This window comes from Chelonia mydas, chromosome 10 (assembly GCF_015237465.2).
Source record: "Chelonia mydas isolate rCheMyd1 chromosome 10, rCheMyd1.pri.v2, whole genome shotgun sequence".
In the NCBI taxonomy this organism is placed as follows: domain Eukaryota; kingdom Metazoa; phylum Chordata; order Testudines; family Cheloniidae; genus Chelonia; species Chelonia mydas.
The window spans coordinates 31,538,503-31,552,377 of record NC_051250.2 but is presented as its reverse complement, the minus strand read 5'-3'; the positions used below and the strand labels follow the sequence as shown (position 1 = coordinate 31,552,377).

The following is a 13,875-nucleotide window of genomic DNA, read 5'->3' as shown; positions in this document are numbered from 1 at the left end:
ATCAGTTTAACTACATCAATTTAAAAATGGGTTTTAGTTAAATCAGTGCAACTTGATTGTACAGACGGGCCTCTCAACTGGGAGAAGATACTCTTCTAGCCAGGTATAGGTGGCACAAGTCTTTCTTGAGCACAGCTCCTATATGATTTTCTAAACCCAGCCATTGATCTAGTCAGATCCCCAAATTATGCCTTCAGCTTAACAATGGTGGTTGAATGCTCCCAATTCTAGAGACAGACATAGTCTCCACCTTCACTTCTAGTTGTTTCTCCTAACCTACCAGCATCACCCCAATCTTGTCCAGTGGAGCCTCAGCCAGCTCCATGACCCAATCGTCACCACATGCTGGAGCAACTGAGAAAAACTAAGCTGGTTGTCATCAGCAGATTGAAAGCACTGCTGCCCAAGTCTCCTCATTAACCTCCCTACTGATCCCACATATACACTGAATATAAAGGAGGATAAATTAGTATCCTATGCTACCCCGTGAGAGTGCCCATGGAGTTGACAAGCAATTACCCAATACAACCCTTTGGGGCCTTTCAGCTATGAGAGAACAAAACCAGGTAGCACCATACACTCCTGCTCGAGACTGCAGACAAATCAGCAATGCCTCATGATCACCAGTATGGAGAGCAGCTGGTATATCTGCTATATCAGCAGTGACCCCTGATTGTTGTTAATTGCTAAGAAAACATCAACCAAACAACAAGTGCTATACAAAACCTAGATCTGTACCCAGACTGACAAGGGTTAAGATAATCAAACACAACCAGATGCTATGAGAACCAATGTGCCACAACCTTCTCAAAACCTTACTCCAAAAGGGAAGGCACCACACTGGACTATGGCTGCCTAGACTGTCTATGTCAAAAGATGATTTTTTTGAAGAAAGGAAGCATGCTAGCTTCCATGCTCTCCCTAACAGAGAGGCTGACTATCTCCAGCAATAACTGACTGTACTGGCCTTCACCAGCCAGGAAGGCCTTGATTCTGATGCACAGGTTGTGGCCTATTATTGGCTACAAGTCAAGGTTGTGATTTTCCTCAAATCAAACAAAACATTTTTTTCCCTGGGAAAATACCCATTAAGGTTTTGCAAAAAACACCACAAAGCAGAGGGCCCCAACTGATTCTCTTTCAAAGCATATTATTTCCCCAAGTAAAAGAAGGAACATCTTGTCCAAGAAAAAACTTGTACTTCTGCGAATAGAACAAACCAGCTCCGCTCGTGAGGTCTAACACTTTTTTGTATCTGCCCTTACATACAGGTATACCTTTAGTAACTATTTGCTCTTTCAGTAACCAGTCTATTATGAAGTTTCAACCAGACCAACCCAAACATACTAAAAAAAAAAAAGTTAAATTAATGCTGAGCTGGCTACACCACAATCCAGGTTATAAAAATGGTCAAAATTCTGACTTCAACTGTCCTAGGTTTTTACTTCCACAATTTCCCACCACTTCAGTGCAATGAACCATGACACAAACTCCTTTGCCAACGGAGGTCGAGGTAGAAATTTGGGTCTCAAAATGTAAACGCTAACAGAAGAATCATCAAGATCACCTTCCATCAGCCACGCTTCAGCTTCTTCTTGATATGGGCTCAACTTATGACATTTTTATTTGGGATCAGTTATATTGCCTAAGCTTCACTGAATTATTTTTTAGCTTTCTCTCTGTGTAGCTGCAGTTTTTCACTGTTGGTTAAATCAAGTCAGATTACGACTAAAACTGCAAGAGAAGTGTCAGACTAAACTGTCATGTCCTTCTGAAACCTCCTTCAATTGTTTCTGTAAGTCTCATATCTATCAGTAGAGTACCATGTTATGAAAAAAAATGGGCTATGTTTTGATCAGAGTCCACCTCATGCTTGTTGAAAATTTCAACACTGATAACATTTGAATACAAATATACAGAATCTTCTAAAAAGAGTCCTTGGGGAGCCATTGCATCTATCCTCCTTTTTCAACAAACCAAACAACTCTGAAGTTAATGGTGATTTAAAGCATTTTTGACATTCTGTAAAGGGGATAGCTCAGTGGTTTGAGTGTGGCCTGCTAAACCCAGGGTTGTGAGTTCAATCCTTGAGGGGGCCATTTAGGGATCTGGGGCAAAAATTGGGGATTGGTCCTGCTTTGAGCAGGGGGTTGAACTAGATGACCTCCTGAAGTCCCTTCCAACCCTGATATTCTATGAAAATGCTTTTAGAACAGTGTTGTTTATTTCACAATGTGGTTTAAATAATAAGCTTTGTACCCATAAATCAGAAGTTTAGGATCTTTATATCGGAGCAGTTCTCATTTTTTAAACTTTTATTTTTATTGTCTGAGCAAATGGCTGTCATAATTTCCTCTACGCTCCTGGATAGCATCTTCACCAATTTAACATAATCTGTGGTTTTCTTTTTAGACATCAAATCAAATTTTCCTAGTATGGATTCTTGAAACCATTCTTTCTTATGATTAGCCAACCATTTTTTCATTAATTTAAGTGCTGATTTTTGGTTTTTAGTTCTTCATTTAACTTGTACTCTTTCTTCACTTGCAGCATCAAGCAATGGACCTGTGAATTCAAATCTATCTAGTGGAGCAGGATGGATAAAAAAAATCAATGATTTAAAAAAAAATTAGATTTATATCAGGTTTTTATTTAATAATTATATTTTCCTCTTTAGAACTCCTATATAAAATTAAAATTGAGATTATGACAAACTATGTTAAAGCCTACATTTACTATAATCTACTAAAATCATTTAAATTAATGTAAGCAAATAATATTCAAGCAGTACATTTGCTGCCAAAGTCTCAAAAAAAGTCAAACTATAGAATTGGTGGGTGTCAGTGGCTAAGCACCTGGAACCAGAGTTGGCTGAAGTGCTAAGCCAGCTCTTGACAGCAGGAGCCTCCTCTTGTGCAGGTGCAGAGAGAGTTATTTTCTTCATTTCAGTTTATTCAACTAATTCAATTCAATAACTAACTCATACAAAGTTGAAAAAACAATTGGGAGTTGAGAAAAAGCAAGGAAGCTTATTTTTCTCTTCCAATCTAGGACTAAAAATAAAGCGTAGAAAGATGAGATCTACTAGTTCTAAAATCTTTAAGGACATGGGGTCCAGAAACAATCAATTCATTTCACTAACTACAGACAGTTGTTTTGCTTAAGAACTCAGTTTTATAAGAAGAACGTGCTTTGATAACTGTATAAAAGAAAAGTATCCAGCACATTTAAGGTCATTTTTGTAAAAAAACAATTTTAAAATGCTGGTTTTGTGCATTTTAATTGAACTCTAATTTCCATCCAAATGCAGTTTGAAATAAGCGATAAGTAAACATTAAAACTCTGACTAAATGTATGTTAAGAAATATAATTGTTTAAACAGTGTGTATAGAGAATATATTCTCCTAGTTAGTAAAAAGTAGTGCCAAATTATACTAAAGAGAATCAACTTTTTAAAAAAAAATTTAGGAAAATGAAATATAAATGCAAAACAAGATTAAAATTGATTATTTTAATAAAGTCACCCTGCAGCAGGATATATCCAAGATAAGTGCTTCATTTATTCCTTTAAACTGATCATTTTGTGCTACAATTAAGGCAATGTTGTTAGAATGAAGAAGGTTGCAACTTATCAGGTTAACATCTTTGATTTTCAGTTATTGTTATGGCATATCACCCATTGATCTTTGCCATTTGTTGGATGTTGAAGGTGAACAGAGACCGCTCTGAATTTACCTGGTATTGAATTGCTGCTGGAAGGCCCGGAGCAGGGACTTACATTATCACATATCTATTTAAAAGTCTTACTTGCAAGATCACCAAACTTCTTCAAATCATTGCACTACGCTTCCACTTCAACAGCAGTTTTATTCAATGAACATTTGCTCTTGAACAACCTAAAGAAACCCATTTTTTCCCATGTTTTGAGACGAGCACAGATCTGTCCAATTCTACCACTTAACTTGACAATGTTTACATTTACTTTTAAAGAGTTAAAGATAAGTACTTCCATCCACTCAAATCACTTGTTTCCCATTATTTCCTTCAACTTTGATTATGATGAGTCACATAAATTCACATGCTGAAGTTTGATAATCAGTACACACAATTGTTTTCACTATTAAATAGCAGCTTTCACATTTACTATAGTTGAAATGAAATACCACCCCCCTAGTGCATTCAACTCTGCAAAGACTGAAAAATAAGATTAGCTAGCCAGCTTCATATAAAAACTACTTCATGTTATCAGACATCGAGCCCACCTTCCACAAGTTTTCCAGTTCTAGCAATTCAAGCCCTCTCAAGTTAAACTTTCCACTCTCCAATATCCAATGACAGCGGATTTCACCTTTAACCATGTCCCCTCCATTCACCAATCACTCCACCTATTTTCCCTCTCTAATGTATGTCATGTTCATGGAAACCTTTCAGAGTGACATAAATTTTCAATAAATTTAAAAAAAATGGAGAAACCAAACACCACTAGATTGTTTTTTTCCCGAAAAAACCCAAAACAGTTGTTACACAATGCTGCCCCCTTGATTACCTCTGCCAAAACAAAGCCAAGTGAATGTGTGTAAGGTATCTTCTAAAACAAAGTTAATTATTCTTTAACAAAACAAAACAGTAGCTGGGAGTTTATGATTTAGTAAAGCAAGTATGACCTCACTGTTCAACAGGGGGTTTTGTAACTCCTAGTTTATGGTGCAAGTCAAGGACACCCAGAGCTCCGGATGGGCATCTAAGGTTGGGGAGATCTTAGACCAAATTTAGATAAATAAAGTAATTAGTAGAAGAAACCTGCACACATAAAAGAAGAATGTGACATGTAACCTGGCAACTTAATGACTAGCAATAGAGTTCCAAATCTTTAAAATGTGCAGGTTTTATTAGAATACTTCAAAATAAATCTGCAAGGCAAAAGTTTAATTTCTGCTCTTCATAACTCAGAAAAATCCCACCAGTGGATCTCAAAAGAAGGTTAATAAAAGATTTAGTCACACTCACTACCATGCTAGTGTCAGTTTTGGAAGCTGTGCGTTAATGCACGAGATCTTCTGAGGTTACCTTCTTTGAAGTTCACTGATCCATAACCAATGTCCAATTAATTTGCAGTAGCCTACGTGCAATGACTATTTGCCTTTTCCTTCCTATACAAATCACAGTAGGTAATATGACACTTTTATTTTCAACAATGCTCTCCATACTACGCATGAGCGAATGCTCACCTTCAGGAATATATCACACTAATAACAGGCTTAATTGAAATGGTCTGAGCAAATATTTATATTTGTTTTATTTTCATGAGATGGGGAATTTAACACTTTAAGCCTCTTATGCTGCAAAGATTTGAATCTGACTAAAAATGCATGTTCACAAAAACAAATAGTTTAAGTTCTAACTGTACAAATTCTTCTTTATTCAATTTCCATGGAAGTCAAGCAATATGCAGAGGTAAAATTTGGGGAAGATTAAACAGACCTATAGATGTAGGAGGTTGAAAGAAAAAAAGCTAATATCAGTGCTCTTTCAATAACAAATTGGAAATTATCCTACATACAAAACCAGAAGAATTGTGAAAATGTTGAAGACAACCAAAGGCCCTGATCTGCACATGCTTATATACAACAAGAACATACATATGTAAGTAGTCCACTTGGCTTCAAAGGCACTGCTCACATGAGAAAAGCAAAGTGGACTAATTTAAATTGAAGTGATTTTAATCATGATTTAAATCATCAACTTTAATCTTGTTTTGCATTTGTACTTTTCAGTTATTTTCCTAAAGAAAAGTTGTTTCTCATTGGTTGGTACCATTAAAACATGTTATCTTGCAGTTAAATATACCCTTTTCCCCTAAATTTGTTGGTTTTTAAAAAAATGTTGTTAACCAAAAGAATAATATATCTGTACTCATTTAAGTAATTCTATAGCTTAATTTAAAATTTATTCAGATTCTTAATTTTCACATTTTTATTATGTTAGAAAAACAGTGAATGACACTTTTTTTATTTAGTAGATAATTTTTTACTTGTTATTTGTGTCAAGTTCTATTTGGATGGAAATTCAAATTCAATTGAAAATACACAAAAACATTTTAAAATGGTTGGGGGGGTTATAAGTTAAATAAGAGTGTCTTAAATGTGCTGGATACCTAAGAACAAAATGGTGTATCAGAAAGTTTATCAAAATAGTTTTTTAAAACAAACTGATTTATTAAATGTAGGCAGTCTCATCTGTAGTTAGTGAACTGAACTGATTGTTTCTGTTCAACCTTTCCTTCAAGATTTTAGAACTAGTAGATCTCATCCTCTCATTCCTAGTTTTTATTCATAGATTGGAAGGGGAAAACAAGCTTTCCTGCTTTTTCACAACTCCCAACTGGTTTCTTATCCCAGAATGAACTGCTCAAACTGAACTAGCTGAATAAACTAAAATGAAGAAAATAGTCTCTCTCCATTTGCAGAAGAGGCTACTGCTGCCAAAAGCTGACTTATCACTTTAACAAACTCCAGTCTGTTAGGCACTAGAGCTTAGCCAGTGACTTCCACCAGTTCAGTGGTTTGACTTTCTTTAAAGCTCGGCAGCAAACACGTACTGCTTTATTTAAAAAAAAACATTTAAATTATTTTTTATGGATTATAATGAGTTTAGGGCTTAATATAGGTTGTCCTAATTATACATGTGATTTTTTTTAAAAAAATAAACCTATTTAAATTTAAAAAATCCAGTTTTAATAAAAAAAATCAGATAAAAAATTAAATAATTTAATGATGAGAAAAGTACTCAGGCACTTAAGTGTTTGCAGGAGCAAGGTCTTAATGTTTACAATACCGCTCAAAACAACGGTTGGTACGCTGTACCCCTGGAGGACTTTGGTTAGATGACCTGTTCTACAAGGATGGATTGGCAATTAAGATATCAAATTACTTTTAGCTTATGAGCTTTTTGGGAGGGTGGATCATGTCTACATATATATTTGTACATCCCCTTTGCACAATGGATCCTCTGGACCTACAGTAATACATATATTAATGTTTTTAAAAATGTTATTCCCATTCAGTAATTCCTGGTATGGAAATGCATCTCACTTAAGTACCCACTGATGACAAGAATTTCCAAGAGGCACCTGACAGTGAAAAATCTGTAGCCGTAGTGACGGACTGTTGGGCACAAAGTTTTACGAAAGATGAATATCCCTGTTTATTTTTTCTCAGATGCACAACCTGTGTTTAATCCCATCTCATATTGCTCTGATCTAGTATGAAAGCCTCTGAACTTTATAAACCTTATTACACAGTGCCACTATTTCATGGTGTTTTAAAATAAGTATTCAACCAATACATTCATGGTATTTTCCCTAAATTAGATCTGAGAAGTGCAGAACTGCTAAATACTCTTTTGTTACCTGTTCTAGAAATGAGAAAACTCTACCTCAAACCAGTTATTTCCAATCTTAAAAGCTATTTAGCACTTAAATAAAAAGATACTTAAATCTTAAAATGTTCTAATCTTCCCTTATAGTAGGTACCCAACTGGTCAATCAAAATGCACTTCAAGAAATGTTCAAGGTTTTTATTAACTCCACAGGAAAGTCCCAGGATGTGGGATTTTGTTTTTTAGATTCTTGATTAAACCAGCAGGGAGTCACATGAATTCCCTCTTTTTTCAAAGTTTCACATTCAACATTCCCTCCTCAAAATCTGTACGAAAACAAGGATCAAAATGAAAATGCTTCAGCATCTGCAATGGGCTGAGGCTTTGCAGAGGGAGGGATGAATTTCCAGCTGCCAGACTAAAGGACTGCTGAGTGAGATTAAATCCATAAATACCTTCTCCTAAGGCTGGGGCAGCTTTGATCAGGAAACTTTTAGCTGCTTCATTTTATAACCCTCACAAAGTGGCCAAATTTTAGCCTAAGATGTACTAAAAAAAGGTGATTTTATTTTAAAGAAATAAGAACGCACTCTGGACATGTTACTGAACCTGGAGAACTCCCTGATAAATTAAATATTTGGCATTTTAACTGAACTTACAACTCTGTGTTAGCTGGAAGGACGTGGGAGGAATGACAGGAAACAGAGTATCTTATTTATGAAAAACAATGATTTGGATGAAAAGAAAGGCCATAAGGGAAAAATAAATAGCTAAATTTGGCAACTCCTCCTTTTGGATGGCACTGATAGAAAGGAAGCCTTTAAGACCAAATCAAAAATCACTTCCACGGATTGCTATGCATTCCATTTGGTAGAGAAGAATATGATGGGTGCCATCGCTCAAGTGACAAAGAACTTGTAGTCACCAGTTACACTGAGTATTCCCTTACATATTCACACAGCAAAGCCCTATTATGAGTAAGGCCCTACCAAATTCACGGTCCATTTTGGTCAATTTCACGGTCATAGGATTTTAAAAACTGCAAATTTCATGATTTCAGATATGTAAATCTGAAATTTCACAGTGTTGTAATTGTGGGGGCCCCACCCAAAAAGGAGTTGTAGGGTGGTTGCAAGGTTATTGTATGAGGGTTGTGGTACTGCTACCCTTACTTCTGTGCCGCTGCTGACGGTAGTGGTGCCTTCAAAGCTGGGCAGCCGGCTGCTGGCTAGGAGCCCAGTTCTGAAGGCAGAGCTGCTGCCAGTAACAGCACAGAAGTAAGGATGGCATGGTATGGTATTGCCACCCTGACTTCTGCACTGGTGCCTTCAGAGCTGGGCCCTTGGTCAGCAGCCGCCACTCTCCAGCTGCTCAGCTCTGAAAGCAGCAGTGCAGAAGTCAGGGTGGCATGGTATGGTATTGCCACCCTGACTTCTGCGCTGCTGGTAGGGCACTGCCTTCAGAACTGAGCACCCGGCCAAAAGCCACCGCTCTCCGGCTGCCCAGCTCTGAAGGCAGTGCAGAAATAAGGGTGGCAATACCGCAATCCCCCTAAAATAACTTTGAGACTTCCCTGCAACTCCCTTTTGGGTCAGGACCCCCAATTTGAGAAACGCTGGTCTCCGTACAGTATCGGATAAAAGCATATAAAAGACCAGATTTCACAGAGGGAGACCAGATTTCACCATCCGTGACGCGTTTTTCACGGCCATGAATTTGGTAGGACCCTAATTATGAGTATATAAAATCTACAGTTCAACCACTAAATACTGTCATTTCTCCCCTACAGGCCAAATGCAAACCTGGAAATGCAGCTCATTTGAATCATTCTTCAACGCACATGAGAGGACCACCCATGGCTATGATTGATGCATTAGCCCTCCATCTTTCAAATGACACTCTCTCATCTTAAGGAGCTGATGGAAACATACTTCAGGTGTGATTAACAGAAATCATAGAGAATCTGTCAAGCGCAGTTCTCAGTTTCTACAGATACTTCAGACTGACTCTCCTCAAAAAACAAAAAAAAAAAACAAAAAAGCTTGCATTCCAAACAAAATTTCCAAATGAAAAGGTAGCATTCATCCCCAAAACTGACACTTACGCAGTCCCACATGCATACCCAAATTCACAACAGCCTCAAGAAGCCCAAACGGCTTTCATGACAGTTCTACAGACACAAGACACTAGAAATTTTGTTCTATCAGGCTAATGTACCTGAACTCTCTTCCCTCGCTATATCGCCTGGTTGATGTGGCACGCTGGGTTGCTGTCTCCAAAAGCAGCTTCTGAGTAAGCCTGCTGGATGGGGCTGAATCTCGGCTGGTTTCCTCTTCGGTGTCTTGGTCACACTTCCACTCCTCATCCTCATTAAGAGTAGGCAAATATCCAGGCAGTCCTTTACCTGTCCCAGATCCTGAGCTCTGATCACTATAAATTTTAGGACTTTCCCCACCTGTCCTTGTATATTCCAAATAAATATCTGACTTAAGGAACAAAGGATAGGTATTATCTTCGATCATGCACTGAATCTCAGTTTGGGCCTGGTCAAACATGTCAGGATCAATTTGCAGTTTCATGACACAATCTTTTATGAAGCTTTTTGTGGCTGGTTTGATTTGCCGGGATACTATCCCATTATTGTCCAGAATGTACTTTTTGTAAATAGCTTTAGCCAATTTGAGCCTCTTTTCCTCATTGGAGACGCAGGGCTCTAGCTTCCTGAAGCCACTGCAGGCAAACCAGAAGTCCAGCAAATCTGCACAGTCCTCCTGCTTCAGGAAAGTCCTGAACAGATTTATCCCATCTTGATCATCCAACAAGGAGTGCAACGACTCAGCCCATTTCAGGTAGGGTGGAGTTGGAGAAGCACTCCCCTCAGGTTCATACCCCAAATCCAGATCAGAGCGCCTCGGTGTTGCTGTGGAAGTCTCATTTTTAATAATGTCACTTTTACCAGAGTAGAAGCCGTGGCTGATTGGTCTTGAATCTGTAGAAACTAGCTCACCCTCCTCACCAGGGACCGGTGGCCTTGGAGCATCTTCGGTGAAGCTTCCCCCAAGATCCAAAGGGAAGCCTTTCCCCTGGATATTCATTTTTATGGTGCCTGCTTGCACAGGAACAATGAGGGAACAGGCTTCGTCTCAAAACACCAGTATCAGTAGTTCCAGAGTGAATGTGTTTGTTCTGCTGAAACAAATGAGAACAACATTAAGAAATATTGCAGATAAAAATTCTAACACACATGACTATTTTTAAGAGTACTCCAGTATTTTTAAGCTTCCTAATACTGAGGTAGCTAAACAAACTGATGACCAATCCTAGAAGAGGATTTATACAAATTTCTTAAATAGGGGATTTACTTGAATTTTTTAATGTGTATATTTGTATACCAGACTTAAGTTATAAAATATACAGTATTTTAACACAGCTAACCACTAGGTAAAGTCACATCTCCATAACAGTTTTGGAATTTCTTTCAGGGCATGTGAAAATATTCTGAAAAAACTTCCAATTAGCATTAAAATCAAGAATATAACTTAATCAAGCATGGACAACTTTCAATACAATCAACTGTCATGAAATTCCCCTCCAGTTCTGGAGACATTTTGACAGTGCCTTAGCACTTTTAACAGACAAGCATTTTAAGCATTCATTAGGTTAAGAGAACAATATACTTTAGTGAAATTAAAATCATACTGTACAGATAATCATAATACACTGTCATTCCCAGAATATTTTGCATTATTTCTCAATTACACTCCTGTAATAAATGAGCATAATGTAAAAATGGTGTGTATGGTACAGTATTACTAAATATACCATTATACTTCATGGAATGGAGGGTATTTACTGACATTTCATGTAAGCTAACAACCATTATTTGCTACTGGCCCTGAGAACATTTCTAGTCACCACCTGACGATGAGAAATAATCAAACAATATTTTTAAAAGTAATTTGAATCAACATGGTGCAGAAGGTGTTTATTTATGGAGGCAGGAGTACAAATGTACTACCTCTAGTACCAACTTTTGTAATAAATCAATACAACTTAAATTCTTTAAAGACACTAACAAGTTTTGTGTTACAAAATAATACTGGTGAACTCAAAGACCTGAATGCCGTAAAGCTGCAGCTGTCTTACAAATAACTTCTTTAGATGGACTAATTCAATTGCATGTGAAAATATACCAAGGAAAATAATTATGAAATAAAAGCCTCTCTCAAAAAGCTCACCCCACACAAATGAATACATCTTTCAGACAACTTTCCCACTTCTGTTGCTCCCAACTGAGCTGAAAAAATACAGCTAGAAGGTGCCCGGGCTGGCCTTCAAGACACCAAACAGTTTGTACCTCATCACAAAACAAAATAAAGTGAGAAACAATTAGGTTAACTGATTTTAATTCCTAGATAACTGTGTGTTTCAACTGTTTTTTATGATCCTGAGACCAAGAGATAGTTTCTCATTACAACTACTGGATCAAAACAGGTACAACATTCAGTTGCTATTCTGAGGTTTGCCTGAACACCTGTAATTTAGTGTATTCTTATTTCATACTATGCCCCGTTTACAGTATGTTTCTCTTCCATCACTGGAGCAATGAAGTCATGGAAATAATCTGATCTTCACAATAAAGATTCCCAGCACCTAAACATCCAACATAACATTTTAACCTTTTCATTGAGTTGAACCTCACACTCCGAAACTGACACACGAGCCATTTTGCTCCCAGTTGCAAGCAAGGCTCCATTTCTCAAGCCCTAAGAAGCCCTGAGCATTTCAACTCCGGGGAAAGCTTGAAGGCACTTCTGTAAATCGCCATGCCTGGTGACTCTGGGCACAGCCCAGGTACATGGTGCGGAGACACATGCACAGTCTGAGGTCCCGATCCCGGCGGCTACGTGCTGTTCCGGCTCGGATCGAGGCCTTGGTGCCCAGACCCTGGATTTTCTCCCTATAATCCCTCCTAACTGGCCGGATAATGATCCCCCCCCGCGCTGCCCAGGGGCTCCCGAGTGGGCTGCTCCTTCTCCCTGCTGCTGGCCAGTGCCCCGGGCTCGGAGGCTCCCGCAGCCCCGGGCCAGCCAGCCCGGCAGGTCCGGTCGGGCGCTGCGGCACTGACAGGAACCAGGGCTCCAACTGAGCGAGCAGGACGCGGGGCCGGGACCCTCGCAGGCGCTCCGCGGGGAGCCTGGCTGCCCCCACCCGCCGGGGACCCCGACCCCCCTCCTCCCGCCGGCCCGGCCGCAGCCCAGCGCCCGCGGGCGGAACCAGCACGCCAGGCCCGCTCCCCCGCCAGCGGCGGCGGCCTAGCGCCGGCTCGGAGCCGGCCCGTCCCGGCGGCCCCACAATGCGGCGGCCTCCCGGGCTCGGCCCGGCGGCCTCAGCGCAGCACGGCTGGGGCCTGGCTCCGGCCGCTCCCGTTCGCTCACCCGCTCGGAGCAGCCGCGGCGCGGAGCCCGGCCCATGCGGCTCAGCAGCGGCGGCGGCCAGAGGCCGCAGGCGGCGGCCGCGGGGAAGCAGCACAAGGCGGGCGGCCCGGGACCCCCATGGCCGCAGCCGCTCGGTCTGGGGCGACACGGAGAGCAGCGAGCCCCGCACGGCTCAGCCTGCGCCGCGGCTCCAGCCCAGCCGCTGCCGGGAGAGACCGGCTCCGCCGCGCCCCCCGCGCCTCCGCCCGGTACTGCGGGGAGCGCGCCGCGCCGGGAGAGCCCGAGCCAGGGGGCGCAGGAGGGCCCCGGCCCCGCGGGCGGGCGGGCAGCGCCGTGCTGAGGAGAGGAGAGAGCCAAACCTGGAGCCTCCAGAGCTGCTGACCGTGCCCTCCGTGCAGGCCGGGCTGCCCGCCTCCTGTCCCTTTCCTGCTGCAGGGAACGAAGCCGTTTCCTAATTTGGCAGCAGCGCTCTGCAGAGGCCAGCTCAGTTTCCCGGGTCATTTTTAAAAGAGGATATTTACCAACTTGGCAAGACAAACGCATACAGCTGTTCCTTTCTGAACCGTGGTCCTGGACAGGCTAACCTTGCGGGGTTCTTCTAAATAAACAACCCCGCACTCTGGTAACGTCGCCGCCACAAGCCACTTTAAAAATTAAATATAAAGAGCTTATCCCCTTATTCCTTGTAACCTCATCAGGCTCCAGTCAGAAAAGCCCCATCACTGTCTTCCCATTTGCTATACTACAGGGACCGTTACCTCTGCAGCAGCTGCAAACTCCCTGTTTCTAATAAGGAACTGCCTCCAAGTCCAGCCCTTTTCTCCCGCCTCCAACCCTAGGCCCTATGAGTAAGAAGGGACCAGGAAAGTGAAGGTCACATCATCAGAGGCCCAAGTTTGTACCTTTGCTCCAACAGCAAACATCCCTCTGGTGCACTTCTGTGGTTTGCCAGATGGAAGCCCTTGTCTACAGGGCTAGATTAAGGCACAAAAGGCCAGTACCTAGGGCTTTAGCTCCTGGAGTCATGTGATTACATCAAGAAAAGGAGGACTTGGGGCAC

The 13,875-nt window shown here is 40.9% G+C and overlaps 1 protein-coding gene across 10 annotated transcripts in view; it reads right to left on the bottom strand.

Annotated features, from left to right (window-relative positions):
- Window positions 1-13,616, bottom strand: part of AXIN1 (axin 1) — a 173,263-nt gene extending 159,647 nt beyond the window's left edge. Inside the window, exons 1-2 of one of the 10 annotated variants that reach the window (XM_043523514.1) lie at window positions 13,175-13,616; window positions 9,595-10,563 (exon numbers count right to left, since the gene is read on the bottom strand). In XM_043523514.1, the coding sequence (XP_043379449.1) occupies window positions 9,595-10,472 (878 nt within the window). In that variant the 5' untranslated portion in view covers window positions 10,473-10,563; window positions 13,175-13,616. Of the gene's footprint in view, window positions 1-9,594; window positions 10,567-11,615; window positions 11,736-12,815; window positions 13,061-13,174 lie in introns of those variants that run through there. The other 9 variants (XM_043523512.1, XM_043523513.1, XM_037910127.2 and 6 more) reach the window with 9 other exon arrangements.
- Between the last annotated feature and the right edge of the window lie 259 nt (window positions 13,617-13,875).